Source organism: Martes martes (assembly GCF_963455335.1).
Source record: "Martes martes genome assembly, chromosome: 4".
In the NCBI taxonomy this organism is placed as follows: domain Eukaryota; kingdom Metazoa; phylum Chordata; class Mammalia; order Carnivora; family Mustelidae; genus Martes; species Martes martes.
In genome coordinates, this window is record NC_137891.1 from 178720242 (window position 1) to 178731392 (window position 11151).

Sequence of the window (11151 nt, forward strand, 5' to 3'; positions counted from 1 at the left end):
ACTGTCCCCATATCACGCATAGTGTACACAATGACAGAGAGGCATTTCTCCCTGGCCTCAGTTTTCCCGACTTAAAATGGGAGGAAGGAGATAATGCCAGTAATTTCTCGGCTCCCTTTTTGCTCTGTAATTCCAAGCCTGTGTAATTCCAATGAGGATTCATTGAGGGCTCCAAGCAGGGACACCTACAATGTACGCCCTTGGCCGGGCACCGAGGCTCACCAACACTTCCTCACCTTCGCACTTGGTGACATGGCGGGGAGGCAGACATCACCCTAAGAGCAGCAGCCATTTCTCACACGCCTCCTGTGTGCTGGGCACTGAGCTTGTGGTCTCCTCATGGTAAGTCACTTACCACGCCCAGCTGTCCCCACCCCACCAGGCCACCACGACAAGCTGGGGTTCAGTGGGAGAAGTCGAAGCTGAGATTAGTGAAGGGTTCCCTGAGTTCACATGCTGGATGAATGGTGGAGAGAGGGTCTGAGCCTAGGTCAAACGCTGGCATCCATGCTCGCTGGAGAGCTAGAAGCTTCTCCCCGAGGAAAGCTATTCCCATGACTCTCGGTTCAAGCCCAAGGTACGTGCTCCGGCTGCAGCAGCCGCATGCCGGGCCATGTGATCTTGGCGGGGCCCGGTTTTCCTCCCTGCCAGGTCTGGACACACCAGGTAAGATGAATGGCCCCCACTGACAGCACTTCTTCCTTCAGGCCATCGTCTCTTGGGGCACTCCAGAACAACCATTTATAACCCAACGGAGGTTCCAAACAGTTTCCAGCTTCAGGTGGCCCAGAAAAACCAATTCATCTTCCTAGAACGCTGTTCTGGGAATGTCACTCTTCTCTCTTCAACTGCTCCCTGCAGTCCCCGGGCTCGAATCCAGATCCCCGGCCCCCGGCACACAGGCCTCCGCCAACAATGCCAGCCTCATCTCCAGCCTCTCAACAGGCACCCAATGCTCAAGTGAGGTCAGCCGGCTCACTGCCTCTCAACCCCTTACGCACCTAGACAGCCCTCTGACTCCTTCCTCTGGGCCTTTGTGCAAACTGTCCCCTTGCCCGGGACACCCTCCTTGGCCATCAGGATGCTCTCAATCCCTCAGAACCTTGCTGGGCCACTCCTTTAACCCCCGAAAAATCACCCATGCTATCCCTGTATTGGCTATTTATTACACACGATCGTTTCTTGTTCTCAAATGAGTCCGGGCTGTGTGGGGTTGCCAACAACCTAAAATTCCTTGAGGGAGGTCTCTGCCAGCCCAGCAGGAGGCTAGGGCAGCTGCTCCATTCATGGAAGCGACTGGAATCCCTGACTTGGTTCCTGAGCCCGCCTCCGGGGAGGGAGAAGAAAGTGTGAGTCCCCCTGGCCTATGAGACAGGTGGAAGGAAGGAAGGAAGGTCAGAAGGGTCAGGAGGAAGGGAGGGGCCAGGGGCTGAGGGCAGATTACCTGCCAAGGGCTCCCAGGTAGAATCTCATGTGTCTCACGACACCCCCTACTTTCAAAAGATGAGGAAACTGTGACTCAGAAAGGGAGCGACTGGCTCCAGTATATTCCACTAAGAAGTGGCCGTGTTGGGACTTGAACCGGGTTCAGATGGAAACCTGAGTCCACTAACCCCAGTTGGCTGCCCAGAGAGACAGTGATTGAGGAAGGATGAACCTGCCCAGGGCTGTGCCACCAAAGGCTAACAACCAGCCGCGGACTGAGGGGAGCTCTGCTCCGGAGTGTCTGCCGATTTCCATGGTGTAAATACTCCCGCTATAGTCGATTTCAGACCACGAACAGGATCCATTCAGAGTCTGGAAAGCAATGTGCCAGTCAATGCCTGGGTGTGAATCCAGTCTCCACCCTCCCCCCCAAGACAAGTGGTGGGACCTTGGGCAAATCACAGTCTCTCCAAGCCTTGTTCCTCCTCTGTCAGATGGGAAGCATAGGACCTCCCGAAGTTTCTGGGATGATTTAATAGGACAGCACTCGTGAACAAGGTTGGCACAGGCCTGGACACACAGAAGCTGCTCTAAGCATGTTTCCTTCCTTCCTTCCTTCCTTGGTTCCTCCCATGCTTTCTTCCCCAAACCCCCACTCATCCCCAGGCAAAGGACAGCCCTCATCCACAAGGAGAAGCCAGAGGGAGCAGGAAGCCCTTTGGACTTCCTACCATATTCCCCTGCTGACTCATCCCCCAGATGTCAGCCGTGATGCCAGTGTGAGTGATGGTGAACTGTCACAATGGGCACATTCTCACACCAGAAAGTGCTTTCCAGAGGTGACTGGTCAGGGCTGGGAAACAGGCCCAGGTCTGGTGTCTGAAACTCAGGCTCGGTGGGGGAGGGGGGTTATCCACTCATTCATCAAACATATCCCGAGGATCCACCCAGAGCCAGGCCTCGTGCCAAGGCTGGGGTGCAGGGAGAGCTCCTGCCAAGGCTGGGGTGCCCTCGAGAGCTCTCAGTTCAGCAGGGACACCAGTCCTAAGGCATCTCCAGCCCCAGAGGAGGGTTCTTCTAACACAGTATCGCCCAAAGTGCTGCTGTCAACACTTTTAGGGGACACCTGAGTCAGTGGGGGGGAAGGGGAGGAGTTATAGAGGGCGGGGAAGTAGGGGACAGAAACTGGAAGGAGGTTTATGTGGTCAGGGGCTGTGCTGGCTAAGGGCAGAGGTCTCCTCTCTGAGCCAAGAAATGGTGAAAACTGGGGCAGGGACAGACAGGGTGAAGTTTAAGGCCAGAAACCTCTGAGCAAGCCAAGATTGTGGAGCAGAGAGACAGTGGGGTCTGGCATCCCCACTGTGTGGCCCGGACACACCAGACTCCTCGCTGATGGACTGGGGACGTGACACCCTTCTGGACAGCAGTGGAGGACAGAGAGCCTCACGTCAGCAAAGTGCCTACGCATCCAGACCATAGAGCATACTTTCTGGTCGGTTTACTGGCCTGAAAGCTCCTGGGAGCTGACCTGTCCCATTCCGGACCCCTGTGGGCTCCATGATGCAGCACAGTTGGTGGCGGAGGGAAGGAAGGCTGGGCACACAGCCACCAAACCCAGATCCCACTTCCCACCCCCGTCTCTTCACTTCCCCTGCCTCAGTTTCCCTGCTGAATGGGCAGGAGAGTGGCTGCCTCCGTGTGTTCTGGGAGGGCTCGATGACATGCCAGGTGCGGAAGCATCTGGTCAGCTCTCGGGACTACCAGCAGGTAGGCACGATGTCTGGAACCAGCGCCTCTGCCCTTTGGATGATCTGAGAGAACAGGCCTGTAGTTCCAGGAGCAGAACTTTGCCAAGGGGAAGTTCACCTGTGAATCCAGCCCAGATTTCCCGTGCTGTTAATCTTCCCATGTGTGTTTCTGTAGGAAGTCTCTTCTAAACCAGGACACCCATGTCTGAAGGCCAAAGAGGGTTTATGCACCCAAACAAACAAGCTTCACTGAGAACCCACTATGTTTTTGATGGGGAAGACTCACTAGCGCGCAGACCGGCCAGGGCCCCCTGCCTTCATGGGGCGGGGCGTCCCAGGGCAGGGGACAGGAGGTTCACGGCGAGACTGACTCCCACCCCGCATCTCACTGAGAGAAACAACTTGCATCTCTACTCGGTTGTTGGCGAGGGGCAGTGCCAATGCCGTGGACCTCCCAGGGAAGTCAGGGGGTGGGTGGCGGGATCAATCACCCCCGCAGCTAGTAGACCGGGAGCTCTCCCAGGCTCTGAGGCTCATGGTGCCTTGGGAAGGGATCAATGGGGTCCTTGTTTTGCAAGCAGCAGAAACTAACTCTGGACAGCTCAAGCCCCCCAAAAGTAACAGGTGGAACATGGAAGTTTCTGGGACACGAGGATAAGCGGAAGCCCCAGGCACCGAAAAGACCTATGCAGTTTGGGGCTCAGCAACTCTGGCACAACCACGGTTAAAACTGTCATCGGCACAGCTCTCAGGACTGAGCCAAGAGCTTTGCATGTAAGGACTCGTTCCATCCCTGGGAACACCCTGGAGGGTAGGTCCCATCATTAGCCTCAGGGCACCAGAGAAGTACAGTTCCTTGGGGACTCCCCATTGGCAAGGGATCCTTTACAGGGGTTCTCAGTCTTCCTCTGCTCTGGGTCCATATCCCAGGGCGAGTGTCTGATGGGCTCCTCTTGGGGTGGCTTACCAAGATGGCATGCAGTAAGGAGGCATGTGTGTGCATAATCTCCAGCGCAAATCTAGTATGTGGCCGGTAGATGCAGGAATGGCTGGTCGATCAGATTCCTTGCCTGGGGACTGCAGTGTCCTTTCCTGCCCCTTGGGGCTGCTGCTCTGTGTACCTCCAGCTCCAGCCACGTTGGATTTGTTTGCTCCACCCACAAAATCCTAGCCAGGAGGTCTTGGTGATCATGGGCGCCCCCCCCCCCCCGCTACTGGACCCCACCGAGAGCGTAAAGGTGGGTTCCGGGACCTCATTCCCCTGCTCCTTCCCGGCACCTTCATCCTGAAGGCAGACAGCTCTTAGGAAGTGATGCTGTGTGTTTCTCCGCCGCTGACATTTGTCTTTTTAAAACAGAAGGCTTCGCATCCTCTAGCAAGTGGAGGGAGACTGTTGTATTCCTCCTTCCAGTGATGAAAAACTAGTTTCTCCTCTCCTCTGGGAGCAGCAGTGTCTCTGGATCGCTTCAGACCTGGGTTTGAAACTCCCATCTGTTGCACTTAAAAAGGGATCCTGAGCCTCATTCATTATTTAAGGAAGAAAAGAAAAGAAGCCAGAGAGAGAGAGAGAGAGAGAGAGGGAGGGAGAAAGAGAAAGATCCCGGGCCTCTCGTCTTCATCTGCAAAAATGGCTAATGGCACTGCCTCACATATTACCGAGAGCTTTTAATACATAAAGAACATTTAATAGGTGTGCAATAAATGGTAGCTATCCATACTATGATTCTTGTTTCTCCCAGTTCTCAACCAGACTCTGGGGAGGCCAGTCTTGAGTTGCACGGGTCCCACCATGCACAACCCCACCCTCCAGCTCTTTGCTCACACCGCTTTCCCTCCTGGCACATTGTCCTCCTTACCCTGAGCTTTTTACTGTCCTGTCTTTACTTCAAGGTCTAGCTCAAGTCCCCCCCTCCCCCGTGAAGCATCCCCTGGATCCCTCAAGGAATCACTCTTCCCCAGAAACTTCCTGCAGGGGATGTCAATCCTTTGGCATCTAGCAAGTGTCAACACATTTCCCCCTGGACTGCCATTCATCTTCTGGGGAACATGGCCAACCTCTCTCACGGCTGGGAGGAGGATCGAAGTCTCTTTCTTTTCGGATGTGCCCCGCCCACAAGGGATGCCCATTCACTGTCTTGACAACGAGGAAGGCTTAACAGAGACAACCCCTTCTCCCATCTGCGCAGAAGCACGCACAGGATAATTCTATCTTCGTGAGGGTTTGTAAGGAGTAAAACACCCAGACAGGGAACTACATACTAAATGGTCCACGCGGCCAGAGCCGAGGAAGTGCCTGAGCGTCATCCCCACGGGAAGACACCAGGGCACAGGGGGCGAGACTCAGCCCTCCATCTGCATCTCTGCTCACCACTTACTCACCCAGTGGCCTTGGACAAGTCACTTGACCTCTGCAAGACTCAGTTCCCTCATCAGCAAAACAGGGCTAGTTTTACCTATCTGTGTGGTTGTTAGCATTAAACGAGACAAGAATGACGAAGCAGTGAGAGTTCAATAAGGGTCGGAGATGCAGCCCCTTCCTCCAGCTCAGTGAAGAATCAATTTTCCACTAAGTGGTAGACACCATAAAGGCAGGGACCCCCCCCCCCCACCCACCGTGTTCAAGGTCATGTTCCCAGTGCTTAGCACTGTGCTTGGTCTGGAGGTGTTGCAGAGGTGGGTAGGGTGGTAAGCCAGGTTAGACACCTACATGGAGCCTAGGAAATCCACTGAACAGAACTAACCAGTCTCTTCTTTGTTTGGCTCTTTATTTGGCTTTTGCCTCCCAATTTGGGACCACCGTCATCCAGAAACCTGAGGAAGCTACTCCCACGGCCCCGATTGTGCATGAGACAGATGTTATGGAGAGCTGAGGGTAGCCAGGCCAATCTAAGGCATCACTGGTAGCCTGCTTGCCCCTGCCCAAGGGATTCTCCAAGCTGGGGTTTAGGGACAGAACCCTGGAAGGAAAGAGAGCGCTTGGGGCTGGGCCAGGCAGGGAGCTGGAAGGAGCCAGTACTTCTGTCATCAACCAATCGTGAAACTCTGAGCCTCAGTTTCCTAGTCTGTGAAAAAAGGAGCTTAAGCCCATCTTGCAGCTGCCTGAGGCCTGGGAAGCGGCCAGCACGTGCATGGCACACTGCCGCCGAGCCACACAATTGGGGCTATTGAAACACCAGACTCCCCGCCAGATATTAGGAAAGAAGCAACCTCAGACTGTTTCAGGAGACTTGTGCGTAAGGATCGCTCCCAGTGGAGTCTCATCACCCGCAGGAACCCAGGCAGCTCTCCTTTTGTGCCTGCCATCTTGCCCAAGGCATTAGGATTTGGGGGGGGGGGGTGATCATCCGTTCCTACTCTAAAAGGGTCCTCCAGCTAAAAAATAGGAGTTTTCGGACCCGTTGAATAAATGATCGCGGAGGTCGCTTCCAGCTTGAACATTCTCTGCACTTAAAAAGCGAAAATTAGTTCAACCTCTCAGGAAAAATTTGAGTTTGCGGCTGGGGTGGGAAAGGGGCGGGCTTTATGGATGGGGGTGTGGCCAGGAGGGGGGCGGGGCGGCTGGGGGAGCAGGGGCGGAGCAGTCGGTTCTGGGTTCGGCCCAGCGCAGCGCGGCGCTGGGGGGCGGGGGCTGACAAGAAACCCAGAGGAGTCCGAGCCCCAGCCCCGCGCCTTGGGCGTGGGGTGGGTGTGGGGACGAAGGATAAATAACTTAAAAGTCGACACCGCAGCTCGGGCGGGCACAGCCCCCGCAGTCTCAGTGCTGCGGCAGCCTCGGCCAGCCCTCCCACCCACCCACCTGCTGACACGCGGCTGCGGAGACAGAACTGGCAGGGCCACTGGCTGGGGACTTTGGGTCGCCCCAACCGAGCTTGCCCACCCACTACTCTTCGCCGAGAATTTCCGGGGGCCCAAAGAGGCAGAGCCAAGAATCACTCTCTCCCCTACCTCCACCCCCCCCCCCCATCTTGCCAGTGCCCTCTCTTCCGGGCCACTGCACAGGATCAACTGCCGGATTTCCTTCCCGGAAGTGCCCAGGCAGGGGAATCTGGGGCCAGAAGACTTGAAAACGCCTCGGGGTGGGGGGGCTCCTGGGTGATCTGGGAGAAGAGAGAAATTGGGGTTTCTCTACTGCAGAGTCAGATATTGGGGAGGGTGAGTTAGGGGCAGAAATTATGGCCCAGCCAATCCTGTGCGCGGCGGAGTCCTTTCTCCCAATGCACAGACCCACCTCTCCAAAGTTGAGCCCCTTGGTCTGCGACCCTTAGGGGCACAACAGGCGAGGGCACGCGAGCCAAGCCCCTACTCAGTAGTGACCACCACCGACCCGTCCCCCACCCCCCTCCACCCCCCGCCAAATGGAAGGCATGTTTCGGAATGCCTGCCCTGGATTCTACCCTCTCCTCCTTCCCAGGCAGCCCCCCTGGCAGGTGGCCCGGCTAAGCCAACGGCCAGGTGCACAGTTCTTGGTCATATCCTGGAAGGGCGCCCTCCTCTGGCAAGCCGGCCTCTTGCATCTCCTGCTGACCCTTTCCGTACCCCCGCCCCCTCGTGCGCACGGACTTGGAAGCGGGGGAAGGAGGGACCCCACCCTCAAGCACTCTCTCTTTCTCTGCGGAGGAGAGGGCTCCCCGGTGGCGCAGAACCCCTGCCTGCGCCCCAGTCTCGGAAAGTTTCCCCTCCGTGATCCGGGTCGGCGCTCTTTCTTCACCCTGAGCCTAGGAGCTCGAGGCTACGCCGGCTCCCCCTGCCCAAAAACTCCCAACCTCCGCGCCCGAGCCCCTGCCCCGCCGCAGGCTGCAGGGGCGGGCAAAGGGGGTGGAGGCGCTGGGACGCCGGGTCAGCTCTCCGCAGCCCTGCAGCCCAAAGAACGCTGCTTGAGGGTTCTGGGGAGAGCTCTCAGGGTGGGGTCCTGACCGAGCCGGTTTCCCAACGTAGCTTTAACCATCAGTCGCCACCCCCACCACGTCTGTTCTGTACATTCTGGGAGAGAAAGGGTGCTCCCCTCCAGCCCCCAAACCCTAATCTTTTCTCCCTGCAATGTCCAGGTGAGGGCTCCAGTGCCTTTCAACAAAGCCCGATGGCCGGCGCTGGAACCGGGACCCCCTCTCCCATATAACCTTTCCCTCTAGAGGCATCCGACGGAGGGAGCCCTCACCCCAAAGTTGGGGGAAGATTCTGATTCACTTTGGGAAGTCTCTTGCTCCAAGGGTAGGGGGACAAAGTACCGGCCTGACATTTCTTCTGGGTTACACAACCCCTCCCCCGCCCTCTGCCAGTGAGACCACCATTTAGACTCAAATTCTGCAGCTTCTCCCATTTGCAGACCCAGCACTCTCCAAGGACCTGGGGGCTGAGTTGTTTTAGGGGGACACCCCTTCCTGCCAGGCACTCTCAGAGCCTGGTGAGGCACCTCCAGAGAGGGCAAGGCAAATGTCAGGACAGAGTTGACCCCCTGCCTTCATCACTCAGTTGGGCTAGGGGCTGAGATCCTCCTGGCTACAGTGGCTACTTTTTGGCACCCCGCACCGCCGTCACCATGGAGGCAGGTTGTGACTCCAGAGGGGCCGATTCTAGGCACCCCGGTTTGGCACTAGGCTCAGCGGGGAACCGGGGACAAGGACCCTCTGGTCTCCAAACCCTCGACTCTTTGCTGGTCCCACCTCCATCCTGCTGGGCTGCTAGCCCAGGTTTCGGCTCACTGCCGGAAAGGTGCCTGGGTCGCCAGGATAAGCTCCAGCACCATTTAAGACCCACCAGACGGCGGCGCCGGGCACGAGGTACCGAGGCAGCTGTGAGCCCTGGACCCCAGAGCTGCCGAGCCACCGATCGCTTGCTCTGGGGAGCCGGCTCTGCTTCCACCTCCTCCCAGCTGATTCAGTCCAGCTGAGACCAAGTCCATGCGGGACACACACACGGCTGCTCACACCTTCTCTGCCCCCAGACCCATCCACACCTCCCTCTACACTAAAACCACACGCTCCATCGCTGGCGCACACACCCCTGGCCCACGAAGGAACACAACCCCCACACGCCTGCACCTCCACACACCCCAGATCCACGCACACTCCTGCCCAAGTGTCACATCCCCCCTCCTATGCACGCACAATCGCCCCCCACAAAGCAGTAGTCATCCTCTGCCACACACCCCTAAAGAGACCCGCACACTTGGGACCCGCAAGAAACGCCACACCTCGCATACTCACCACCCTTCAACACGTTCACACATACAATGACACAAGCTCTCACACTTCACACCTCCCCTAGAAGCTGGCACCCGCTCACACCCCCAAACACTCTGGCTCACTCTTTCTCACACGCACACCTTCTCCGTGGAACTGACACAGACACTCAAACACCCCATCCGCACACTCACATCTCTAAATGCACTCCCGCACACAGCTCCTTCCCGGACACCCTCACCCATAGACGCAACAAAGGCACACGCTCGTACACACACACACACACACACACGCACACCCTGGCACAGACCCACGAGCCCTCTCGCCGGAGGAGATCTCCTCCCTCTGTCGCCGAGCCAAGCGACTGCGCGGACCCCCACGCCAGGACCGGTGCTCGCACCCCGAGCCTCTCCGGGGCGCCCGGGGCCCGCGCCCTTCCCCGGCGGCCCGCCCCCGCGCGCGTCCCCCACCGGGGCTCCCGCCGGGCGCCCGCGCACTCACCGCGCGCCAGGTCCAGGATCGCGGCGAGCAGCAGGCAGGCGCAGCCGCGGAGGCTCGGGGCGGCTCGCATGGTGCCCGGGAGCTGGCGGCGGTGGCGGGGCGGAGGCGGTGGCGGAGGCGGCAGATCCCCTCGCCATGGGCTCAGGCGCGCTCCTGCCTCCGGCCGCCGGCCGAGACGATGGCGGGCAGCGCCGGGCGCCGCGGGGGCGCCCCCATGCCGCCGCGGCCGGGCCGCCGGGGCGCCGGGCTCGACTCGGCTCGGGCTCCGCGGGGCGCCGCGACCCTGCGCTCCGGCCGTGCTCCGGGCGCGCCGCGGCTCCCGGCTCCCCGGCTGCGCGCGGCGCCCACCGCGGCCCGGAGTCGGCTCGGCTGCGGCGCCGGAGTTTGGAGCCGAACCGCGCTCTCTGCGCCTCGCGCTCGCCTCTCCCGGCGGCGCGAGCGCCCCCCTCCCCGCGCCCTCCCTCCGCCCCTCCCCCTCTCCCCGCCCCCCGCCCTCCCGCCTTTCCCTCGCCGCGCTCTCCGCTGTATTATACAGACTTTTCTTTAATCCTTTCTGGGCTGTTCGGCTCTCGTCCGCTAAGCCGATTTATTGCAGGGAGAAGGAGAGCTCCCCCCTCCCGCCCCCCTCCCCCTCCTCCCTGTCTCCCACCCCCTCTCCTTCCCCCGGGTTCTCCTCCCCACAACTCTCCCAGTCCTTAGCTCTGCCACCCACCCTCAGCTGGCCAAGCACCCCTGGCCCCCAGAAGCCAGCTGCGTCTGATCCCCCTCCACCTAATCCCTTCCCTGGGGTCATACCCCCCACCCCCAGCCTGATGGAGGGAGGCAGCCTCCCTTGAGAGCAAGCCGTGCCTTCCACGGAGCGGAGCAGGCAGGGTGTGGCCCCCCGTGACTGGCCCTGCACCTCTTAATGCTCTTAGTGGGCAGGATTAGGGGCATCAGTCTTCTGAAACTTCCCAAATTATGGATGGCTTCCCCCAGGTACCAACAAAATGGTTATGTTTTGTCCTTTCTTCCAAGAATAGCCACATTCTTGAATCCAGCCAAGAATGGTTAAGGAACTGGTTGTTTCCTCCTGGCAGAGACCACATTTTCACCTTTTTGGCAGGCCTGACACTTTTTCCCCAGGCCTAAGGAGTGAGTGAGGTTTGGGACTTGGATCTCATTACACACACACACACACACACACACACACACACACACACACCACTGAGCCTCAGGTCTGGCTGTGAGCCTTGACTTGAGGTCCCCTGAGAGGGGAGAGGTACTCCAGCCCTTGGGGTGGGCTGGGAGTGGGAGGA

The 11151-nt window shown here is 58.7% G+C and overlaps 1 protein-coding gene across 1 annotated transcript in view; it reads right to left on the reverse strand.

Annotated features, from left to right (window-relative positions):
• Positions 1-9923, reverse strand: part of IGSF21 (immunoglobin superfamily member 21) — a gene marked incomplete at both ends in the record, with an annotated part of 234315 nt that extends 224392 nt beyond the window's left edge. The window contains one exon of the mRNA XM_080801557.1: positions 9854-9923. Within this exon, the coding sequence (XP_080657683.1) occupies positions 9854-9923 (70 nt within the window). The remainder of the gene's footprint in view (positions 1-9853) is intronic.
• Between the last annotated feature and the right edge of the window lie 1228 nt (positions 9924-11151).